Here is a 24,844-nt window from a genome sequence, read left to right as displayed (position 1 = left end):
TACAATTTGTTACGACGAACAACAGGATTTATACTCAACTTCACCAATTACATACGTAAAATTAACTTAATAGAGGGTTGAAATTAAAACAAAATTACTAATTTAATATAAAAGAAGACCTATTGATTATCTGTTTCATTCATTGATGCATCTCCTTGTACTTAAACTTTCTACACGTTGCACTAACGACAAATATAATAGTTTCACAATTTCAAATTTAGAATATGATATGTGTTTATTATATGTTCAAAATAATGCTATCTCGTCACCTAGGTAATGAATAAACAAGAATTACAATCGATCCAGCTGACCATTGTCTAACCATCATTTTTGATTCTTAAGAACGATCTCTCGTTTGCTAAAACAGCGAAATTACTTATTCAGCGTCATGTCCGATTTAGTTAAAGATTTATTGTCGCAATATTACGGCCTTGGGGCAGAATCGAGTGGCAAAAGATGCATGTCGATTCATCGTAGCATCGAAAATGCAAGGAACGAAGAAGAGAAACAGGTTACTGAGCAAGCTTCTTTAACCAACGAGGAAAATACGTCTGATGAAGAGTTTCAGGTAGCCAGGCTATAGTTTCTAATTTCTAATTTAATTTCACGTTATTGACAAATGATTTATGTTTTCGTAACTGTTGCATGGATGATCGTTCGTAGAAAGACGAAGATGAAAATCGGAAATTAAGCATTGCGGACGAATCGTACCCACGACCTTCGCGAGTTTTAGATAGCATGGAGGATGCGTACGATAGCGATGAAACCTTCGACGTGAAGGACATCGATTTTGGGCCAAATATTATGTGCAACATTTTCGAAAATGTGTTATCTGAGCAATCACACGAGCAATTACCTGACCAATTATCTGTGGGCGACGTCCCCTCAGATTATATTAAACCGTATATTGAGGATCGAGGTATTAACGTGTATTAATAACGCGTTTTTTAGATTAAAAATTACACACTGCGTTTGTTATTATAGAAACAGAAATAAACGAAGTAAAGGATAACACCAAAAGTGATTTAGATCTGTCATTTGTCGAGGACAGTTTTCCAGACAATACTTCAGAAGCTTCTTCAACGACAGCAAAAGAATCGCGAAAATCTTCGAAGAGTAGTATAAACTTACCACCGTTAGCACCAAAGAAGGAACCTGTTTGCAACGAAATATTTGTAGACTTTTCTAGTATGGACTTGAAGCAATTCCCCAGTGAAATATTGAACAACTTTTCGCAATTAAGGGTACCTTACTTTTTCAAGTAATTGCACTGAAATATTAGCAAAGACGGAAGCAAGATCTTACTACATTTTGAAATCATTTATTCTTGTTCCCAGATGTTATATTTGTCGAATAACAACTTGGTTGAGATTCCAGGGGAAGTTTTTAATGTTTTAAAATACTTGGAATGGTTAGATGTCAGAAATAATCAGCTGTCTTCTTTGCCAGCTAGTATCAAGCGGCATATGTGCTTACAAACGATTCTACTTCAACAGAATAAAGTGGAAAATTTACCGTTAGAACTTTGTAAGCATTCGTTAAAAAATTAAATAAATTACAAGACGTAAGCCATCTCTTTAAATATGTACTTTTGAAAAAATATCAAGTTGAACATAATTCTTTGGATTATCATATTTTAAATTATAATTAATATATCAGGTGTTTAGTCGTAGATTTAACTTTTAATTTAATTAAGTGATAGAATTAGATAGCGGGAGAAATCCAAATAATCAATCAGGCCTGATAAAAGTGAAGGATGCGAAGATGTAAAAAAAAGAGCGTGTGCTCAGAAAAAGAGAGTTTTTGAGAGTCGTTATTGAAAAGTCGTTGCATAATTGAAGCAGTTTTAGTTCTATGAATCTGCTCGCGACATCAATCATTGTACAATATATACTTTTCTGTATTGATGATGTGTTTCTTCTTATCAAACAAACTTACTGCGTAAGAGTGTATCTGACATTTCGCCAAAAACGTTTAATCTTATTGTAGGCACCCTGCCAAATCTGAAAACACTTCAAGTGACACAGAATCCCCTTGTCATGCCACCGAAAGATATCGTGGCTTCCGGTTGCGCGGCTATTTTGACATTCTTACGAATCGAGTGGAATAACGCGCATCCTGAAGAACGAGTCGAACCCAAAGAAAGTAGGTTGTATTTTGTCAGAAAGATCCGTGTAAATAAGTTCGTAAAGTAATATTTAAAGTTTGAGAAGAATCGGTTTTTATTTCCTTCTTTCAGAAAAAATCGAGCCAAAATTGTCGACGATTCTGTGTTATCAATCTCCACGAAAGAATAAGAAGAAACTTGTGCCGTTAAAAGACGTTATTTCCAACAAAAATGTATCTACAAGAGAGAAACGTAAATCGTATAAACCCAGTAACAGGTATTTCGATGAAAAGTCAAAATTTCTGAATAATCATTGGTTAGAAGAAACATCCAAGTCGCTTTATGATTTCTACTTGCAAAAAATAAGCAATTCTAAAATCTATAGAAAATTAAAACATAAACGTACATTTGAAAATATAAATACTGTCAACTGCAAAATAGATACCGATGAAATGGAGAATAAAATTTTACGTTTGATGGGCCCATCTCCACGGTCTTTTTATGTCCGACAAAATGTGAAAATTTTGAAAACTCATTATAAATCAATGATAAAAGAGTGTAGAATTATTAATAAAATTACAACTGATGTTTCTCTACGAACAAGAAATAACATATCCAACAATGATACACTAATAGAAAACAGCAAGAAGTATAAAAATAGGGTAGAAAATACCGAATATACTTTTGATATTATTACTAACGACGGAAAGAAATTTAAATTAAATCCTATGAGATTAGACGATCCAGATTGGATGTTATCATGTTTAGAAAATTATCTAGGAATGAAAACATAGTTGAATTAACTGCAAACTATAGAAACAATTAGCTAAATTATTATGTACATAGCAATGTAAATTGGTTAATTTTTCGATTTAGATGTGAAAACAAAGGTCCGAACATTATAGTAGAACATCGTTTATTATGGTTTTCCAAGTTGAGAGAATTATTTGCTAGACAAACTGCAATACTTCAAAAAGTAAAGTAAGATTTTAATTTTTTCCAAATATATGTATATGTTTTTCAATAAAATATGTTCCATCCAATTTACGATCATTCTTTTATTATATAGGGATGAAACTGTTTTAAAGGAATGGAGACGAGATAAAAGAAGTTACAGCAAAGCTATGGCGAAGGCAATGAAAAGAAACGAAGGTATTATATATAAAAAAAAAAAACTTTATCGCGTTATGTTATCGTTAAATAAAATATTCATTTAATAGATGACATTCCGTTTGGTTTCGATATTGAAGACTATGCTTCCATATTTAAACAAAATTCCAAATTGGTGAGATTTGTTTTTTAATTTGTTTAACTGTTTTCTTACAAAATTTTATAGTAACTTCTATTATATATGTGTTACTTAAACATACAGAAAAATTTGGGACTCAAAAAGAAGAACAAACAAAAATTTTTATCACCGACGTGAGTTAAAATTTTTTACCCTATAAGTTACAAATTACAAAGAAATAAGAAACTCGTGAAACTAAACGATAATATATTTTGCAGAGACATTAACAAGAAAATCAACGAACTATTAGAATCCTTAAATAAACTTGAGATAAATACTACGGACGAAATAACTCCTAGAACGAAACAAAACTTGTTTAAAAATGAAATAGAAAAGGTACTATTTTTCTATACTGAAAATTTGTGTAATCGTTAGAAGGAGAAAATACATTTGTTGTATAAATGGTACTGATTCTCATACATTTTTTTTTTTTTTTTTTTTTTTCGAAATTTCAGATATTACAATTCCAAAGTGAAATTCAGAATTTGCGGAAATACAATGATGTTGCAACATTGAAGAATTAAACAAAAACTGCAACGATTCTGGTAAAATTACCGATCACTTTTATCCCGATGATTTTACCGATGTCAATTTTGATTACATCAGGAGTATCAGTCTTGACATGTTTATTTAAATAAATCAGTAATAATCACATATCGTTTTAATAGTTAATTACATGTATGTACTTAACAAATACACGACGAGACAACTGGAAATATATTATTGTACGCACATGGTTTTTTCTTTTCATCGTTTAAAAAGCATCGAAAAGAGAAAACACGTATTAAAAATATTATTCGCTATAAAAAAGTTATGCTTGTGAAAAATTATTATTAAATAGAGAATAAATTCATATTAAATAGAGTAAACGTGTATATTAATGTACTTTAGTATGATAAAAGTAATACAGGCTGCACATTAATACAGTTCTATGCAGAAGATAAAAGAAGGGAGAAAATGATAAAATATGACGAAAATTTTTGCTTTCCAGCCTTCCCGCCAACAAAACTTCTTTTTAATATTAGCTTCTCTCTATTCGATCGTCGCGAAAACACGTGACGAGTATATATAAAAATTCTACAAAGTGATAATCCGAATTAAAATAGATTTTATAGATTACGTGAACGATTTTCACAACGATCGAACTCCTCCCTTTTTTTTTTTTTTACACATGGCACCGTATTTCAAATTCTAGTACCGATTCTTATTTCGCTCAGAGTCAAAAAATTACACCTTAGTTCGTGGTGTAACAGTTTTGTAATAGTACTACGATTAATAGTAATTATAAGGCAAATATCTAAGATCTTCATATTTATTTTAATTTTTCTTTCGTTACGTGTGTTTGTTCGTGTGTATGTGTGTATATACTTTATTCGTTACTTTCTGTCTTGGCTCTGTACATTTGATACACTGACGTATATAACGTGATACGAACAACAATCTTGTTAGTACCTAACTAGCAATGTAATGGTTTGTAAGGGACGTGTCCCATTACGACCAGGGCCGATAAACACACAAAAGTAATGTGAAGTCTTTGTAACTGTGAATATTACCATATGGGACTTACCGGCCCAACGGTGCACCTAGACCTTCCTTCCTATTCACGTGAACGACACAAAGATAGTCGGCTTAATATTACATTCAAGGACTGTCAATTTTTTTTTACTTCTGAAATCGACTTTGTACATCGTCTATACCTGTGCGCGAGACCTCTAAAGGTTTAATTGCTTTTTCCTGGACATAAATAATTATCGCGTAATTATATGATTATGATGATCGTTATAATACGGAAACTTATAAAAATAAACGATCGTATAAAATACAACGTACATATTATTTAACGTCTTGACACGGTAAAATTAAACTAGCTAACTGTTGAATGTTAATAAAGTAATCAGTATTTTCTAAACAATTCTATATATGTACATCACATTCTGTGGCAATACATATACGAGTACTACGTCGTAATGCGATCGTAGAGCCAATTAGGAATCGTTAATAATATTCACTTTTGCATAATTAAGAGTAGCATTAATTAGGACGATACGTTAAACATAAAAAGGCCTTACAGTAGGCATGTTAAATATCGATTATGTACACGCTGTGAACATTTTGTTATCAGGCAGTACAGTATCTATAGATTAGGTGATTTTCTTAGAAATGCGAAGCTGACGTTAAAACTAGACCTTGTGTTGATTTTTTTTTTAATTTTTATAGTGATTCAGCAAAAACGAACTGAACGAACGAAGTTTATTTTCTTCTTGTGTTTCATGATCTTCTTCGTCGTTCGTGTGACTATACGAAAATATCTTTCGACGGGATAAAAAGCTTCGATTAATTTATCGATTGAACACACATACTGGCATTATCTTTTTCTCATCGTACATCATTCAATACGATATATACATCCTTTGAGCCTTAAGAAAATTTCCTATTAACATACAAGCATACCGGTTATATTAAAATTCCATAGAGTTGTATTCACAAACACAAATATTCATAAAATTAACAAATAATCTTTTTTCTCTTGTATCGCGTTCCACTTTTGCTCTGTTTAAATATTACTATTGCACGTTTTACGTTTTTTTTCGAATTCTCCACATTCAACATTGCTGCAACTTACTGTTATATATATACGTATGTACATCATATATATCGAATATATTGTTAAACACAGTTAGGTGATCTTTTTCTTCTTTCTTTTCTTCTTTCAGTTTAAGAAGATGGACATCTTATAGAACAGTTTTTGGAAAGGAAATACGAATCATTGAAAATGGTATAATATAAAATTTGCCTGCATTTTCTTTACTTCTATTCCAAAGAAAGTATTCATGAGGAATTGATTTTCTATCTGCTGCATAGAAACACACAATAAGGAAAGCTCCACCGGGTCGTTTTTGAAATAATATAATAGATTTCCAGATAACTGATTTCATTTCTAAACAGCAGAAGCCTTCTTCGCAGGTGGTCCGAGTAAATACACTTTATTCACAAATATCACTGGTGTACTCACTCTTTGTTAGAAACTTCTACACATAGTTTTGATTCCAGGATGTTCCTCGTGAGCTGGATTTAGGTCAACGAAACCTAATTTACTATAAAATTCGTGTGATTGTTTGTCTGTATTTGACATCGTAGTATGTACACCAAACGAACCTGCAGAAAAATTCTTTTTATGAGAATCATTTCATAAATAATAATTAACAAAATATGCAAAAATTTATTCACCGTTGGCTCTTAAAGCTGCAAGAATACACGTAATTAATCTTTTAGGGACAGATTGGTCTGTAACACTTGGTAACACAGCACACAACAGCTTCGACGGATGTTGTCTGCATAATTGTTCAGGCACATCCACAACAAACGAATGGAAATATCGTATGGCGTCCTATAAATAAGTTCCAGACGTTAGTATGACATAAATTTTTTATTTTAAATATTAATAAGATGGTGAATTATAGACAAATACCTGAACATTTTGTGGCAATTCATTCATATTGTTTTCCAATGGGTACTTCATTCGTAACTCAGGAATCCAAGAAATAGCTAATTTCTGATAATAAGACTTTACATTTAAGGCAGCCAGTGCGTAACCTACTATCCCACTCTCATCTTCAACAACCATACACAATTCTGAACTTAGAGTGAGAAAACCCCCAACCAATCTGTCATTAAGAATTAAGCGTTTGCAATTACTTATTGTAACAAAAACGGTAGTTTTTGTAAAGAAAGTATTCTTTTACCGATCTGCAACTGCAGATGATCCAACACAGCCACATATTTTATTGCACACATCATAAACTGCATCTTCATCACTTGCTAAATAAGGCCTAATTGTATAGATTTTACTACTGGGCACTTCTGGCGCTTTGTAAACGAATAGGTCATTACCACTATCCACTGGAATTAATCTCTATAAAAGAGAAAAAAAAACAATAATTTTCCTTTCCCCCTCTCCCTTTAGTTTAAAAAATATAATAAAGAAATATACCTGTAGATCAGCCGTTAGTCCTCCACGGAATACCCATGGCTCTTGATCTCCGCTCATAAAAGTTTCTTTCCAACCATTTGAAAACCCTATCCCAAGATACAGTACACAGTCTTAATATAAGAATGAAATACAAAACATTATATGCGCGCGATTTTGCAATTTGTAAAATTTATGAAATGGCCTCCACTGCTTTGAACACTAATTTTGTTTAAAATTTATAACATGCATAAGTAGACTTCGATTAATGGTATTTTGACAGACTTCCTTATCTCGTTAACGTATCACGTTATAGCGAATCTTTGCGTTACTTTAGAAAATCGAAAAATCATTTTGAGAGATGGAAGAGATTCCATTAATCGAAAATACAGAAACTACGGTGCACCATTTCGTTAATGAATAAAAACATACGTAATTTGATCACATTTTATTGACTATTCATGTGTCTATTTTTAAACAAAAAGAAACAAAGAAACTCATAAAATACTTTGGCAAACAAATCTTGTTACGAGGCAATTGATTTTTTGCATTTTTAAAAATTTCATATCGATATTAATGTTGAACCAATTATGATTAAAGTAAAATATATAAAAGGATGAACGCTTAAAGAATGTTGCACCAAAGTTCGCGCAATGACAAATTTCTGAGATAATGGAAAGGAAAATGGGATGGAATGGGGTGGAATGGTAATCCAGTTTGCCAAAATGCGCCTGAAATAAAACTCCTATTACTCCTGAAAAGAATACAGTTTCTGGAACTAAAAGAAATTAGTACAGGCAAGTTGGCAAAAGGAGGATGTACTACTAGTCATTCACAATTCATCAAAGATGCTTTTGATGAACATAATAAAAGCATAATATATAATGAACATTATCGACGTTTGTAAATAATAAATACGTTAAAAAGTTTCAAGAAATAAAAAGAAGCACAGAAGACACAGCTTTTGTCGATTGTGTTTGACCAGTATAATTCTCAGGAAAAGCTCTCAATAGTTTATAAAATTGTCCTATCTTCGCCAATTTTGTAGAAATTTTAGATGGACTTACTTTACATGCAAAAATTATTATCATGGAGAATTCGTTGCAATGTTACTTTCAGAAATAAAAGTAAGATTTGCATTAATACAATTTTGAAGCATATTCATAATATATACACGAATGAACTCAAATGCAATTGCAGATACAAATGCTGCGAGATAAAACAAAAATTAAATAATGTACGCAGAAAATGTTTTATAAGAATAAAATTTCAAAGATTGTTTCGTGAGAATTTTTGCAAAATAAAAAAGTATGTCCATCACGTACCAAACTACATTAAGTACTAGAGATATTTGTGTTGAATACACATAGATCCTTCAAGGCATCAGAACGCTGCTTCTTGCTTATATTAATTATAATCTCTCAATAATAAGTTTCTTCACAAAGCTTCAAACTCGAACTGAAATTCTGTTATAATTTTCATTAGTTTGAAGCTTTGCTAATCGCGCGCTTTTTGTTGGATTACTCAGACTGATGAATCGCATACATGTGTAGCTGCCCTGGGTAAACGTTGTCATCGTCGATGGGAATCTGCCAAACGCTATCAACAAGACAAAAAACACAGAAACGCACGTTAGTCAGTGAATTGAAGCTGTACTGTTCCTCATACACTTATACTGCTGGCAGAAACTATTCGCTCTATTATCTCTGTACACTAGCATGGTACTTATTTACATACGTATTACCATGTTGAAATGTATTGATTTCTGAACTTATAATAAATAAATGGCAAATAAATATATTTCTGCCAAACATTATCTGTGAAAGAAAGTCAGCCAATATGTTAATAGCTGGCACAAGGTTACTTAAAACATAATATTTGTTCAGGTCCACATAGATGCTGTTAAATAGTTTCCCAGAAAGTGTTCGCTATGAAAAATCCTTTTGTCTAATATATTGCGCTAGAAGGTCACACCAATTCTCCTCGTTTTCATGATTTGTCTTACCATAACGAAGTAAAGATTATTATCAAAAGGAATTAAGAAAAAAATGAGAAATGTTGTGACATTCTTTATTCGCTAATAGAACCATAAATAGGAAGCCGTTAGTCGACAAATAAGAAAATTATTTCCTAAAAAATTATATGCAGCTAAAAGTAAAAGACTTTACTTCAATTAGTTTCAAATGCAGAAGAACTTATTACGTTTGTGTCTCAGTTTTGTATAAGAATTAATGTTTGGTGCAATTGTATAATGCAGTTATGGTCTGTATTTTTAGGAAACATGAATGTATTAGGCAACAAGAATAAGTTTAATTTATATATTTAATTTGTTCTGATTTTGACTTACGGCAACCCTGCTTGTTCGTTTACGCGCGCTATGTGGTACATTTGATTCTAAAGCGCAGAAACAAATGTACAGATGCAATTCCATAGATATGCGATCTATGAAACATTTCGATTCCAAATATTACCGATGTATGTTCATATCCTGATATATTTAAAAGGATAAATTGTGGAAAGGACAATTTTCGAATTTGGTGAATTCAGTTAAACTGAATTCTTCTCCATGTTTTTACAATGATATGAATATTTGTATGTGTGCACATTTGTATATGTAGTATTATTTGTATACATAGAGATTTTCATAATAATATTTAATATCTTACACAAATGTTGAATGTCCATAAAATGGTATAATTCTTAATTAAAAACATTAATATTTATTCTTATTCTTTGGCAATTAAATGCGCAAAAAGTAAATAACTTATGGAAACATCAGTAACTTATGGAATCTGTAACTAATGTTCTTTGCGTGTTTTATGACTGTATAAATTGTCATTTTACAAGGAAGTGCAGTGTAACAAATAGTGTAACTAATTCATAAACTTAAAGGAAAGATATTTTCAAATTGTATGTTGTAGGGAAAATATTTAAGAAATAGTATGTAAAAGGCTATTCTTAGTAAATTAAAAAGATATACATTCCTACAAAATTATAAATCTCTATTAATTACAAAAAAATGTAGCTTAATTCATAAAAACACACCTTTCTTGTAAAAAGACAAAATGAGTGAGTTAAAAAAACGGATAGAACATTACACTTACCAATACTCGAGACACTTTTGTTCTGAAATATAAGTATAGGTAATAAATTATAGTACTTTTGAGAAAAATTAATAACAGCACTCATCTGTAGCACAACAAATACAACTTATCGCGACATAATACGAAAACTAAAGAAAAATAAATCATAATTTTTATAATTTTGATTGTAGGAACTTTCTTTTTATTTTAATCATTGTACCAGCATACTAGCATTTTGAATAAACTTTCTTTATTTATTTTAATGTAACTTATATTTCTATACATTTATATTTAAAGGAATGAGTAATGGATAGATTAAGAAATATTTAAATAGAATTAAAAATGTGGAATATTTTGGATGTTACTATATATTTGATTTGAAGCATTTCTCTTACTTTCTTTTATCTCTTTTAAAGAAATACCAAAACATAATGATTGATTGATATATTGAACTTTTTATAAGAATAAAATATATAACTTACCCAACCATTTCACGTAACTGTTTAAGAGAGATACAACTCCTCGCATGTCCCACACATACGAATAGAGATCATATAACAACTCACGGTTATTACAGTATGTAAGCCTCTGAAATAACCTATTTACGGCATTGCACATTTCGTTTAGCTTAGCTGCTCGCGTGTGCCATTCTTCAATCTAAAATTTTATTTGAATTATTTTGTTATCCATATATTTTAATCGTAATAGGGGAGACTCGCATACATCAGATTCAGATGCAGCTTCATCTTCTTTTGATTTTCTCATGACAACGTGAGCGTTACTTTTCAACCAGTTAAACTCTTGCAGTAGTTGAATGCCTTGACCGCCATGCTCAAATGGCAAATAAAAGAGATCGCATAACAGCGACAAGTCTTCTTGCGTTAATCGCTTGTCGACATCTATCGATTCTGAAGATTCTTGATCCCCATTATCGCCACTATCATGATTCTCGCTGTCGTTTTCAACGATCATTTGAGTACCATTTATAACAGGGGAAGTGCCATCCATTTCAACTTGCATACTGCCAGAGGCTTCGCTACATGTCTGCAAAAGAAAATTATATTAATTTCACAAATTTTATTGTTGTTCATCAAAAAACTTACAGAAGTATTTTCTACCATGGCATCATCCTCTGTTTGAATCTTGGCTGCGTGTGCTGGGGAATTATTAGGCGTTGTGTTACAATCCATTGGTTCCATGGATGACAAATTATTTGAACTTGGTACATTTTGCACGCTACTAGAAATTGATGGAATAATGGGTTCACTAACGACAGTTGTCTCAGATACCAAAGAATTCATGACAGGACCAGCAGGAGGTTGTACGTAACTATCCGTAGTCGTCACGCTTGAGCAAACTTCAGCTAATGCTTGAAGATGATTGGAATTATTTACTGGCGTAGGTGGTGGCGCGGGAACTGTAGTAGTAGTAGTCGTCGTCGATGTGAGACTCATACATGTATTTACAGAAGGAATTATTGGAATCGGTACAGTTGGAGCAACACATGGTTGTGGCTTTGCTATAACACCCCACGCGGGTCGTTTTTTGTTAAATTCCACTAACCAATCGCTAATGGCATTTTTTAAAGCGTGCCGAGGATGATATATGTTTGGAGACATTGTTGAAGGAACATCTTCACCAAGCACGCCATCTTCCGTTTCAGTCTCTAACTTTATGTCAGCTGATACTGTATCATCTGCAAATGAGATAGAATGAAATAATGCAAACTTAATATATTTTTTAAATCAGAAATAACTCTCTACTTACTTAAACTTAAATCCCTTTTTCCATCAATGTTACACCTACTCCACTGAGCCAATGTATGAATTGCTATAAAATTTGCTCCATATTCACAATTAGGGTTAGTTAAAACACCTCTGAGTTTAGGAATTAAATCAGGAGATCTGCCAGAATATGGACCTAAGAATACACGCTTTTGATCATAATCATTAGCATGTAAATTGTCCCATATGACTGGCGGCCTCCTCAAAACTTCTGTAATCTCTTCAATGGATTCAACAGTGAGAAGTCTGGATATTACTTTAGGGCCAGTCCACATTATATCAATTTCTTGGGCCAATTTACTACCAAGTGTGTTAAGATATTCCGAGGATGCCACATTTGGCATTGCCCGGGTTGCACAATATTGTGTTGGACACAGTAGAAATCTGGGTTGACCAAGATGTTGGAAAATATCATTTGTGACAGAAACCTGACGAAACAGATCATTTTAATGAATTACAAAGAAGAGACTTTTATTCTTATAATTATTGTATCGATTAAAGCATTTGAAACACACTTGTGCATGAGCAAAAGATTGAAATACTTCTTTGTCCGCTTCACTCATTTCTGGTTCTATATCATCAAACAATAAAGCAAATGCAGTGCAACCAAATTGGCTAACTTGTTCCAACTTTCTTTTCAATACACTAACTTCCTTGGTACTCGAATATGTGATATCCAATCCTGGTGATAACGCATAATAAAACGTAATACCGCATTCTCTTGCTGCTGTTATCAGTCCTGTTAAATGTTCAGCTTCTTCCACCGTGTACAAGTCTCTCCAGTATGCTCTGTGTTTGTAATCATCTTTTGGAGCATACAAATATGAATCCATCCCCCATTTCTTTAATCTGTAAATTTAAAACAGAGAGGAATGAAGATGGTATCTTTAGCATAAGAAAACTGAACAAAGATGAATTGTGAAACACTTGCTTTTGAAACAAATCCTTTCTTTGTTCGGTGGTCCAGGGCCGTCCATAAAATCCTGAAATATCCAAAATGGTATGTTTTATGCAAATAATACTGTGCTACCGTAACGAACAGCGCATTCCAATCATTTCCCCTCCCACGTAAAGCCATCGCCAACGATGACCAAATATGTGTGTATATGTTTTACACTGTGGGACAACAAACCGTGCACGTACCTTCGACGACACCGCAGATAAAATTGCCATTTTTCGTATTCAAATTTGCGGCCCCATTTGTCTCCGCCATTGCGGATCACAAGAGGCACAGGGCTAGTTTAGTACAGGGCTACAAAAATGGCTAAAGAACTAGTCTGCTGCGAAATGCTGTCGTCCGTTGAAAGAACGCAAAGCGAAATTGTTGCAAGTGCTGTGTCTCTCACAACACGATTCTGTTGCGCGATCGTCACGACAGCATCACTCGTTTTGATGAGAAGGAAAAAAAAAGAAACCTTGCTCGAAACCGTGCAATTCCGACGGGACAAAAACTCTGTCTCTAGTGTTTCTGACAGGCTGCACCCGCTGTCCTGATCGATACTGAACGATTTCTCGATCCATCGACTCTACGCAGTACGATTAACGGAAAGCTTCGCTGGACGGTGGCGACATCTCGAATTTAATCCGGGGATGCACTTTCGAACGTTGGACCGCATTCAGTGCCGCTCTGTGAAATTATTTCCAAGAATATTCAGTTTCAGTGAACAGTAATTTTCAATCGGAGATAAGAACGACGATAAAACAACCGGTATGGATAAAATATAGTTGTATGTATCTTTATTGCATGAAAGAAGTATTGTGATCTGTATGTAACCTTAGGCTGATTTAACTACGACTTAAATATAATTATGGACGATAAACGCTTATTTTGAAGCAAACATTTGTAGATGAATAGAGATCAAAGGTCAGGCTGCATATCTTTGTTAATTAAGTTAATATTCTTTGTTACAGATGGAAAATTGAAGAGAGAAAGAATAGGAGAAAGTTCCAGCACATGCGAGAAGATGTCGTAACGGTTGCTTTTTACGTTGTCGCGATCGAATTGCTTCGAATGTCATGTCGTTATGATTTCGAAATTTAGAAAGGCACGAAATATCAGAGTGGATAGGGTAAGCAATTTCGTAATTTCACTCTTTTTAATTGAGTTCGACATTCTTATTTTTATAATTAATCACATATTTTCTTCTTTTTTTTTTTTATGAAAGAATAATTCGTGTTATAAATTTTTTATTCATTTTGATTGATAAAAGTGCATAAAAAAAATAAGACTCAGAGATATAAAACATAGACTGATATATAGAAACAAATTTATACCAAAAGCAGTTAACACATACCATATAGATTATGTATTCTCGTATCTCAAATCTTTGCATATTTTACACATGTTTTGTTCTCAGATTTGTTTTTTTTTTTTTTTTTTAGGAATTCAGTAAGAAAATCTATGCATCAATTACGAAACTTATGAGGGAACGAACGAAATTCATTCTACGTATATCCATACTGGTTTTATCAGCGGCATCGATTAAACCTAGTCAACGTATATGTGATTTCAGTATCGTATAACCTCAGTGTTAGTTCGTGCCGCAGGAAACGCCACATAAAGCATAGTCCTGCAATATGTACTCCTTTACACACGCAACCAATGTTCAACGTATAGCTCCAAATGAAACATTACTAAGGAATTGTTATTAAAAGAAGGTTAATAGAATAAAGGGGTAATCGAAAGGAATACTTTCACGTTTAAATAGTGCATTCCTTTTACGAACAATAAAATGAAATATCAATCTTGATACATTTGATCTTAGCGAAGAGAGATAGGAATGGACTGTTGGAAAAAAGCAATTATAAATGTTCACGTTTATTTTCAATTTATAATTTTGATTACATTTCTTCGTAGAGAATACTGCTGTTCAATGAGAATAAAAAAACGTTTCTCATACCGACTGCTAAATTTTGAATTGTACACCGCTATCAAGTACAATCACCTGGTAACATGTCGAAACGACGAGACGAGTATATAGGTTAGAAACACAGATCCACATCTATTCCCTAGGACTGCAAACAAAATGTACAATTTGCATGCATGAATTTGCAATTTTTACTAGTTTTCTTCTAGGTCCCCCCCCCCCCCACTTAGACAAGAAACACAGCCCACGCGATGAAGCTGAAGCATTCGTTCCAATAACTCTCTGACGGATTGTATCGTGAAAGGGTCGCATTTGAAATATTCGATCGGAATGCCCTAGCGGAGTATTCTAGCGATGAAAAAATGCCAGGTGGCACGGAACAGCATGCAATTCCGTCCGAAAAAGGTAGGTTCGGCAGTGGACGCGTGCGCATTGCGTTGGAATTGAAGGGCCGACAAATCGTTTGGCAGAGGCGCCACGCGGAGGCGCGGCGATCGTCTCTCTAAAGAGAGAGGGGTGTAGTTTTTTTTTTCGGGTAGCGTAGTGGGGGTGTCGAAGGGGTGGTTATGGCCCGTGGTCGTAACGACGGAGCCGTATCAGTGTGAGGCCGGCTATCAGCCGCCTAACATCGAGGTCGGGGTTACGCCTGCACACGGCTGCCGCAGGCACCCACACACACACTTGCGACACCCGTGCACGGATTCTCGCGGATTCTCTTGTCGTGGGCTAGGCGAGCAGAGGGTTCTGCGAACTGTTCACGCGGGGAATCCTTTTTGGCCGTCAACGGGTGGGCAGCCTTTCTCCATGCAGTATGCGTCATAATCGATAAGGACAGGAGCGGGGCGCGTGTATGGGGATCGTCTTGAAGGAAAACGTCGCGCCCTTCGAGTATGTCGAAAAATGAATGAAAATCGCGAGAGGGAAGAGAGCGTGAGAGAGAAAGCGAAAGAGAGTGTGTGACTGGGCGAGGTGAGTGCGAGCGTGTAAGGGAGAGAAAGAGAGACAGGGACAAACGCAACGAATCGTAGGTGTCCGAGGTTAAGAGAAAACCGTGACGGGGTAGGGAAAAAAAGGGAAGACGAGGAAAAGTTTGCGCGCGCGTGTGTGTCTAAACAGTACGAAAAAGAAAAGAACAGAAAGAAAGAAAGAAAGAAAAGAGAAAGGAACAATCGGAATCACTTGACACACTCGACATCGTGAACATCGTGTTGTTCATAACGAGTCTCTTTTCGTTTGACAGTCGCAGAAAAGGATCAACGGTGCGAACAATCGGCCCCCGGAAGAGTGGAGTGCGGACAACGTAGAGTGATCTGTAGACAGGACAATATAGATAGAAAGAGAGAAAGAGAGAGAGAAAAAAAGAGGAAAAAAGCTGATGGTATCATCGCGGGCAAGGAAACTGCGATACGTAAACGGGTCACGCGAGCAGGTCGTGTTATCGGTGTCCCGTGCTTCGAAGAGGAAGTATCGAGATATATTGGCGGTGAGTGCGGTATCGAGAGTAATTAAGCAGTCGCGGGATTACTTGGTAATAATGGCTGGTCGCGATTGACTGAGAGAGACAAAGTAAGCGTGTGCGCGGCCACTAGTGTACACTGGCTACATCTATCTGAGTAACGCGGCAGGACGATAGGAACAGGAAGGACTGAGGAGAAAAAAGAGGGAGGGCAAGTGGGAACGGGCACCGATAGGGGTAGATAGAGGGTGAGAGAGAGAGAGAGAGAGAGAGAGAGAGAACGTGAGGGAGTGAGAGAGAGAGAGAACGTGAGGGAGTGAGAGAGAGAGAGAGAGAGAGAGAGAGAGAGAGAGAGAGAGAGAGAGCGTGAGAGGGGGAGAGAGAGAGAGAGAGAGAGAGAGAAAGGCAAGGTTGCCGGATAAGCGGCGGGATCGCAATCGAAGAGAATCAGATGTCGTTAGGGGCCGTTGCCAGAACCCGGAACGAATATATTGTTAGAAACAGAGTGGCGGTCGAGTGAGAGACAGCACCAGGAACGAAGTGAGAACTCGTCGACTCGTCGTCGTAGTGGTCGTCGGTCGAACGTCGAATTCCCCCCTTCCGCTTCCTACCACGGAGTAGAAGAGTCGATGGGCTTGCAAGGAACACGGTTGGATCGAGTCGAAGCGTGCCAGCGAAGAACGAAGGAGTGCGATTCGAGGCGGGCAGATGATTTTCGATCGATTGACGGTCGCACGGCTTCGAGACTATCGCGCCACCAAGTCCCGTTACGTGTGTAGGTTGCCATGCCGTCGAACTGCCGTCGGAGATGCGCACCGACGTTCAGCGATGATGACACTTAGCTGAGATGTGCCATTTTTGACAGGATCGAGACAGGAGAGAACAACGGTTACCACGACATCTGCTTCTTTCAAACGATGCTTGGATACATGGTCGACGGAGAGAAGGAAGAAACACACGGTGATCAGTAAGCACGGGAGAACGAGAAAGACAGACGAGGATTGCAGGTGATAAGAAAGAAAGAGAGAGAGAGAGAGAGAGAGAGAGAGAGAGGTGGATAGAAGAGGAAAAGGAAAGCAGGTACGACAGATTGGCGGTGAGAGAGAACGAGAGGATGGCACCTCGATACTCGTGCGTGGCCAAGCCGAACGTGAAGAATCGCTTTGCAGCGACGAAACGAAGGGTGCAACAAGAACGAAACGAGGTGAAGAAGCACGCGATTGCGATAACCAGGTGTTTGCCGCGACTCGTATTAGCCGTCTCTCGATTCTGAGGGGCGTCCCGTCGACGTCGTTTTTATGTGTCCTTCTCGTCAGAGTGGCGACGAGCGAGAGGATTCGGCACATTGCCCGTCGGCCGCACGTGCGCATTGATGGTCGATAGTGAAACTCCTTCCAGAGGCAGATAGACGCGGAATAATCCTGTGCTTTCTCTCGTGTGTCGAGTTTTTTTGTGTCGAACAGGTGATAGACGGCCCGCACGCACACGACTGGCGAACGAATCACGCGCATTCCGTCCTAGAGCGAATATTAATAAATAAATAGAAAAGAAAAAGGAACAAAGAGCAAAGAGAAGCAAGAGAAAGAGAAAAAAAGGAGAGAAAGAAAGCAAAACAGAAGTGAGGAGAGCGGCGTGTATATGTGTGGGAGCCGTTCGAGAACGGGAATCGTTCGAACTGCGAACCATCGTGTCTCAAGGAGAATAATCGGTGACTAGTCGTACCAATCGTGTGCAGCGTGTCGAAAGCGATAGAGGGAGAAAAAGAGAAAGATAGAAAGGCATGCTTGATATACGAGGCGGTGTGATCGTTTCCGAGTGAGCAACGGTAACAACAGCAGCAGCAGCAGCAGCAGCAGCAGCACATGCTACGGTGATCCGTATCAATTCGCGACTGTGATTTCTAAGCTTAAGGTTATAAACAAATATTAAGAAAAAGAAGAAGAAAAAGGAGACACGTGGAAAGAAGAAGAAGAAGCGGAAAGAAGAAGTATATAAATTATTAAACACACACACACACACACAAGCGAGATAGGAAAATATAAAAAAATCGTCCATTGTGATACTAAGATATATTAAACGAGAATTAGGTGAACACGTGCGCTCAAGGAGATGGGTGTGAATGAAAGGGGGCGCGACACAGAGTGTGCCAGGCTGAAATGCGAGTGTAATTAATGGAAACGATGGTCGATCGCGGGGCATGCGTCGGATTTACAAACTGTGATACACCGATAACCATACCGAGGAAAGCCTGATGTTCGATCACTGACGTCGAATCGCGAGTACCAACCTATCTACCAACAAAGTGGGATGAATCGCCGGTTTTAAATCCCGTTCTCGGCCACCTCGTGATTCTTTCGTAGGTACGTATTATTTTTGCATGCTCCGTTTCCTATTATATATAGTTGACATCGTAGTCGACTCACAAGTAACAGTAACGTAACAGTTTAGGTTAGATTTCAATTAGTTCTCCCAATTTTCACTTTCCTTCTGTATTCGTTGCCTTGCACAACGAACGAATAATTATTGATATTCGACACGTGTGAGAATGTAAAGTTCAAATTAAGACAAGCTGCTCTAAAATTATTTAACGCAAGCTATTACGGGTCAATCCAGCAATGGCAACACCACCAACCTGTCTTTTCTTTTATTTTCGTTTTAACGATTTCCTTTGACGAATGTGTTCAATAGTGTTTACTAGTTAGTGAAACGCGTGCGTTAAACTAACAGACGAGGATCGCGCGGTGTTTTCGTGTGTTTCGGATAATTAAAATCAGGCGGAGAGTCGTTGATGGAATCGTTGAACGAAGATCAGGAAGACTCCGCGTGAAAATTAATTAGAGGCTACCGCCTCTCTCGTTCAAAGTTTTCTATTTATTCTTCCGTTTATTGTTTACCGACGAGCGACGCAGAAAAGCCTTCTTCGCGTTCTGAATTCTTGAGCCGCGTCTCTAACTAGAGTCAAGGGAGAAACGGGATAAATATTTGGAATATAATTGCTGGAAGCTCACTCTTTTTTTCCTCTTCGTTGTTCGAACACTCTTGACTCTTGTTTCCGTGTTATCATTGCAAATGAGCCACGCAACTCGAAAAAACGGGGGCCACGAAACGCGAATCAACACGGTGCTCGTGTACCGTGACACGTCCTGATCAACGATAAAAATCACGTGTACACGTCGAGTGGTACGCGGAGGCCACGCGAGTCTCGTGCCACACGAGTTTGACCGGATCGTTGAGTTTCTTTGGAAATAGGGAAAAAGTTGACTCGAGCTTGTCACCCAGATTTAATCGTATGCACGTCGCATGAATAAGTCATTTAAATTCATTCAGGTTCGCTCTCCATTCTGTCCCGAGTCCCACAGTCCTTTTACACGACTGAACTAATATTACTGCACCGAAAATTACAAAGTACCAACATTAATCGAAGACCGCGGAAAAGAAGGAAGAAAAGAAATTCATGGAGGTAGCAATGATAAAAATCTACGAGCCGTTTGGTCGTTCCGTTTATCGTGAAAATTGTAAAATTGTTCGAGAAAGAAGTCGGTAGATGACGTGTAATCAAGTTTCAACTATGGAAATTTTAAAATCATCGGTTTAAATCATTGCGAATTTTCTTCGGGCACGATGGTCTTTATCGCGCGAAATATAGCGGGGATGAAAATCTATTCAACGATCAACGAGAAAGCAATTTTTTCTTTTTTTTTTTGTGTAAATACTAGTTGAGAATGTGGAACAAAGTTTTGTCGCGGCAGGCTTCGTTGTGGGAGGAAATCGATTTTGAAAATTCGTCTAGTACGCGTGCACTTGGCCAAGAACAGGTTAGACGAAATGGAGCAGCAGCTCGACCCGGCATCGTTCCACTTGATTTTTATTTGTGCGACTAATGAAACGGTGTGTGTTATGAATAATTAAGGCAGTGTTTTTTTAAAAATGAGAAACGACGTTACGCTGATACTTAAGGGGGAGGGGGGAGACAAAATTTAGAAACACTTTCAATTTGTCGTTTATTTATACATTTTCTCAACAGAGTTGAGATAATGTTCCATTTCAAATACTTTATCATACCAAACAGTGACACACGATGAAGCGTATTTAAAGAACCATCGAAATTAATTATGCGAATGAACTCGAATCTTAATAAAACAGTTCATATGCGTGTGGCCATAGGTACGATGATGCTACTTACATTTGTTGGGAAATCAGAACGAACATTGTCCTGATTTTACACAGACAGATATAAGGTGTTACGACTTCTAAAGACTTCTAACTAAGACTCCTGCCTTTTTCTTTTCAGTCGAACCGCGTACCACCGCAACGCAAGAGACGCAGACACACTCAAGATCGAAAGCGGCTCGCGAACCAGCAACCACAAAAACTTGTCGTTAAAAGAAAAAAAAAAAAAAAAATAGTAACGAGCGGCGATTGATGCGAGTCAAAGTGACGTTGATCGCGGAAGAGGCCAAGTAGGTGAAGAAAGAGCCAGGTCGTAGTGATCAGGCCGGTAAGGAGCAGCCGCGTAGTGAAGCAGGTGAAGCCAGGCGCGAAGAGAGGAGACGAGAGTTTTCGTGCAGCGTCGCCGAGGCAGTCACCAGGCATCGTGTACCACCCCCTGGCCACGGGGGGTGGGACAGAAAGACCGTCAGCGTGGGTGCCGGTGCTGCAGGGGCGCGCCTGGCCCGTCGGCTCGCCCGCAGATTAGCACGCCGATTAGCGGCTAGCTCGGGCCCGTTTCGGCGTACCGGCCTGGCGACCTCGGGGGGCCTCACGTCCGCGGCGGTGGCCGTGGCGGCCACGGGGGAGCAGTCCGCTCCCCCAGCAGCTGCGCCACGTCATACCACGCCGAACGGAAGCGCCAACGGATCAACCTCGAGCTCCAACCGCAAGAACAGAGCCATGTCTATGAGGAGCCTGCACCGGCGCGTCTCTCACCCGTAAGTCCCTAAATTCCTTACTTACAATTAGTTCACCTTAGTTTTGCTGATTACGCTGCAAGACACGCGGCCGACACGCGGGATGGGATCGAAATTCCTAGAGATACGGAATCCCAGAGACACGGTAAGCTCACGGCTCGTCACCGGAATTACGTTCGAACGGAATTCCACGAGAAATACTTGCCACTCAAATTTTTTTTTTTTGAAAATTCCGGATACAATAGCAGCAGTTGTGCTTTCATTTTTGTTCAATTTAAACGCAGACGTAGAAGTTTGTCTCGCGTTTGGATTTCACGGTTCGAATTGATCGATTCGTTAAAGCAATTGTCTGGTAAGGATCCGGGCTCGTGTTACAGTCCGATAATCTGGTCGGATCTGGTTCTTTCTTTCGTTTTTCTTCTTCGCGAACTGAAGGCGAAGGAAAATGGTAGAAGAGAGTTTTGAATGGTTTAACGCGGTCTAATTTCCTATATCCGGACTTTCCCCACCAACTGAGATTCCACCTCAGCTTTCGCGGAGAGCCAGAGATTTTTACATTTAAGATTGTTAAAGGTTTTCTGTTCTGTTTCCCGGCCGGGAAATCCATTTGTCGTTTCTCCAATGTTAAAACCACATTTGTCTCTGAATCAAAATTGTTTCTGTATTTACGATAATAATTTTCAGTCTCGGATGAATTAATGATAAAATGGGCTAAGATGCACTGTGACGTATTAACGATATTATTTCTTTTTTTTTTTTACGTGATTCGTTACTTTAGTTTTAAATTTTTTCTCAGAGTTAAAAATTACCAACAGCTGTTTAAATTCTACCCTGTGAGATGTTTTCAATCGCAATGGAAAGAACATCTTACGAGTTCTATATCGATGCGTTGGCTTCAGAGATGTCTGACCATATTTGATTTATTCCCCTTACTGCTCACGTTGCTTCTTGCATTTAAGTAGCGTAAGTCAACCATATCTTCTCTCTTACCCATATTTTTCATTTTCATTCACTTGCGGGTAATTTTTAAGACATTCACGATTAAATTTCAGATTGATTCGAACGATATTGAAAGCAAAACGTGTAAATTTACGACTCTTTAATTAATTTAACAAATTTCAAAGCTCTCACCAACGCGTGTCCAACCAGAGATAAAAAAACGAACCGGCGCGTGAAACTAGAAATTACCCAAGCGAAACTAAAAAGAACTCTCTCTCTGAGAGCTCCGAGCTTAACGAAAATCAAACATTCCAGAGCCATCATTCTTAACTTTTCAGTATATCTGGTCGCGTGTACGCGGCGTACGACGAGTCTAAACGTGTTCCCCTAAATTTCATTCTATCCAAGTATCGACGGTTATTTCGGAGAACCGCGTCTAATGCCGTTTGTCTGTATGGTTATAATACGATCCTCGATCCTATCCGGGTGGAACGCCGGAGTGTACGCCAGCTCTCGAACGCCTCTTGAACTGTTTGACGCTGGCGAAGCTAACGATCATTCGAAGGCAAAAACCGATGACTGGAAGGCGGAACTTGCCATTCGTAGTTTAATTTTGGCCGCGGAGCCAAGCTTCCACCCTCCGTGAAGCGAGCTGCGCCCTCGCGTGTCTGCCTCATCAATTTTCCACGAATTTTTCTTTCAGAACGACGCGTTTATAAATACCGGCTATTGATTCGCGCCTTTTTTCCAGTCGCCGGCGATGCGAGTGTTACGTTCGAGGGACGCAGTTGCCCGTGCGTCCCCCGAACGGGAAGATTCGCGAAATCGGGACGCCTCGAAAGATCGGGGCGCGTTTCCCTAGCTAGAGAAACAGGGAGAAAAAAGAAAAGGGGGAGAGGAAAGAAAAAAGAGAGAAAGAGAGAAAGAGAGAGAGAGAGAGACGAGCTTCCGTTTAAATCGGGAACGATCGATTCGGCGGCACACGATTCTGTAGGATCTTTCCCACCGATTCTCACTCGCATGAATGAGATTCGTTTCGCTCGGAAGCGAACGACTCACGGTCTCTAATAATCGCCTCTCGCGAATCTTTTTCACGCGAGATTTATCCCTGTTCTCTCTGTGAAACTTTGCAAGTCGAGAAACTTCGTCTTTTATTCCTTTCCTTTTTTTTTTTTTTCTTTGTTTTTATTTCTCGTGGTGCAATCTTCTCTGATGCAACCCCTTGACCGCCGAATTACGCATAAGATAAGGATAAAATTTTTAATACAACTGAACATCTCTTCGCGCAAGAGTAAGTCCGAGAAGATTTGCCTTCTTGCCTCGATGACGAGGTTTTATCGAAGAGTATTGGAAATTATTTACCATACCTGTGGCTTTAAGCAGAGGGAAGAAACAGTTATTGTCTGCGCGCGGCCACGCTTTCGTTCTCCGTTAAGTCGCCGTTCCACGAATTTTTGTTGCGAAAGCAATTTCTTAAGTCGTTCTTGCTACAGACGATGACGATCGTATTATCAATTTATAGTCGACGATTCTTTAAACTTAGACGTTCGAACGATCTGAAAAGCAAATCATCATTTGAAGAAACGTTTCCAACTTCGGTCGTAGGAAACTGCCTGTGTGTTCGTAGGAAAGAATTATCCCATTTGCGTTGCAATTTCACTTTTACCCACTACAATCGCTTCTAAACCGAACGTCGATCGGAATTGCAACTTCTTTCACCCTATCCACCGCTATTTTCAGCCCTCGCCAAGCAACGTTCTTTCCAACTTCCCTCCGAAAATTCAACGATATCGCTGTCCATCATCAAGCGTCCCCGATAAATCTGCAAATTTGTAAATCATCGCAGACAGGGGCACGGAACAACGAAGGAGAATTAAAAATTATTAATATTCATTTCCGCGGTCGTTCACCGCGGGGGTTGCGTTCGAGATCTCCCCCTTCGACGCACGGTTTCTCTCTCGTATTTCGCCCGTTTCCGGGGGCTGGCTACATCGCCGGTAGATCTCCCGGGTGTGATACACGCACCCCACCAGGGGCGGTCTAAAAAAAGCTCGCCGAGCGAGAAAATAGGCTGGCAAACGCGTTTATCAGCGCGGCAAACGCAAACGCGCCGCCCCTCGTGCGTCAACAAAGTTAGTCGCGTGTCACCGTGTCGCCTTTGAGACGAGACAAAACAAAACTGACGCGCTGCTCAAAACAATTAGGGGGGAAGAACTGTCCGCGCGGCGTATCGCCGCCCTTCTGAAACAAGTATCGTCCTATCAGGCCTATCCTGGACCCACAATGCGGGAATTAATTGATTCGCCTCGCTGGAATCTGGGTGACGGTCGTTTCCCTCCGAGTCGGAGCTGCGACTCGCTGATTGCTTCGGCTCCGAACGTTTTCGTGAAATATAAATATGTGTCTCATTTTATTTTCACACTCCAGGTAGAGAGAAGGTTTCTCT

At 38.2% G+C, this 24,844-nt stretch overlaps 2 protein-coding genes and 2 long non-coding RNA genes across 8 annotated transcripts; 3 read left to right on the top strand and 1 right to left on the bottom strand.

Annotated features, from left to right (window-relative positions):
- The first annotated feature begins 285 nt into the window (after window positions 1-285).
- On the top strand, window positions 286-4,183 carry LOC122533388 (E3 ubiquitin-protein ligase LRSAM1-like). 2 transcript variants are annotated; one of them, XM_043663031.1, is made up of 12 exons: window positions 286-568; window positions 664-919; window positions 991-1,244; window positions 1,338-1,527; window positions 1,990-2,145; window positions 2,240-2,384; window positions 2,984-3,088; window positions 3,177-3,259; window positions 3,328-3,392; window positions 3,480-3,529; window positions 3,614-3,731; window positions 3,851-4,183. In XM_043663031.1, exons 1-12 carry the CDS (start codon window positions 389-391, stop codon window positions 3,917-3,919), a joined length of 1,671 nt encoding a protein of 556 aa, XP_043518966.1. In that variant the 5' UTR covers window positions 286-388; the 3' UTR covers window positions 3,920-4,183. The 2 variants fall into 2 exon arrangements, with proteins under 2 accessions (XP_043518966.1, XP_043518965.1); XM_043663030.1 differs by having other exon boundaries at window positions 985-1,244.
- Window positions 4,184-4,691: 508 nt separating this feature from the next.
- Window positions 4,692-13,709, bottom strand: LOC122533387 (protein O-GlcNAcase). 3 transcript variants are annotated; one of them, XM_043663028.1, is made up of 13 exons: window positions 13,373-13,709; window positions 13,161-13,212; window positions 12,745-13,078; window positions 12,213-12,657; window positions 11,564-12,141; window positions 11,169-11,489; window positions 10,928-11,102; window positions 8,908-8,961; window positions 7,387-7,472; window positions 7,139-7,308; window positions 6,865-7,060; window positions 6,624-6,783; window positions 4,692-6,551 (listed from the first exon to the last, which is right to left on the bottom strand). In XM_043663028.1, the coding sequence occupies exons 1-13, from the start codon at window positions 13,440-13,442 to the stop codon at window positions 6,415-6,417; spliced, it is 2,778 nt and encodes a 925-aa protein (XP_043518963.1). In that variant the 5' UTR covers window positions 13,443-13,709; the 3' UTR covers window positions 4,692-6,414. The 3 variants fall into 3 exon arrangements, with proteins under 3 accessions (XP_043518963.1, XP_043518962.1, XP_043518964.1); XM_043663027.1 differs by having other exon boundaries at window positions 11,549-12,141; window positions 13,373-13,708; XM_043663029.1 differs by lacking the exon at window positions 8,908-8,961 and having other exon boundaries at window positions 11,549-12,141; window positions 13,373-13,708.
- Window positions 13,710-13,752: 43 nt separating this feature from the next.
- On the top strand, window positions 13,753-15,103 carry LOC122533390. 2 transcript variants are annotated; one of them, XR_006307703.1, is made up of 3 exons: window positions 13,753-13,937; window positions 14,141-14,298; window positions 14,612-15,103. It is a non-coding gene; the product is annotated as an uncharacterized LOC122533390 (long non-coding RNA). The 2 variants fall into 2 exon arrangements; XR_006307702.1 differs by having other exon boundaries at window positions 13,753-13,956.
- A 620-nt stretch (window positions 15,104-15,723) lies between these two features.
- LOC122533402 lies at window positions 15,724-21,478 on the top strand. Its single transcript, XR_006307706.1, has 3 exons — window positions 15,724-17,605; window positions 18,108-18,912; window positions 20,844-21,478. It is a non-coding gene; the product is annotated as an uncharacterized LOC122533402 (long non-coding RNA).
- Window positions 21,479-24,844: the final 3,366 nt, after the last annotated feature.

The sequence above is a fragment of the Frieseomelitta varia genome, unplaced genomic scaffold (assembly GCF_011392965.1).
Source record: "Frieseomelitta varia isolate USP_RPSP 00005682 unplaced genomic scaffold, Fvar_1.2 scaffold_524, whole genome shotgun sequence".
Taxonomy (NCBI): domain Eukaryota; kingdom Metazoa; phylum Arthropoda; class Insecta; order Hymenoptera; family Apidae; genus Frieseomelitta; species Frieseomelitta varia.
This window is presented reverse-complemented; position numbering and strand designations above follow the sequence as displayed.

Bases quoted from the DNA above. Each gene is read 5' to 3' on its own strand.
- LOC122533388 (XM_043663030.1), top strand. From the start codon at position 389: ATGTCCGATTTAGTTAAAGATTTATTGTCGCAATATTACGGCCTTGGG. The intron at 920-984 runs GTATTAACGTGT...TTGTTATTATAG, and splicing joins ACCGTATATTGAGGATCGAG to AAACAGAAATAAACGAAGTA. The intron at 1,528-1,989 runs GTAAGCATTCGT...ATCTTATTGTAG, and splicing joins AAATTTACCGTTAGAACTTT to GCACCCTGCCAAATCTGAAA.
- LOC122533387 (XM_043663027.1), bottom strand. From the start codon at position 13,442: ATGGCGGAGACAAATGGGGCCGCAAATTTGAATACGAAAAATGGCAAT. The intron at 13,079-13,160 runs GCAAGTGTTTCA...TTAAATTTACAG, and splicing joins AGAAAGGATTTGTTTCAAAA to ATTAAAGAAATGGGGGATGG. The intron at 6,784-6,864 runs GTATTTGTCTAT...ACTTATTTATAG, and splicing joins AATTGCCACAAAATGTTCAG to GACGCCATACGATATTTCCA.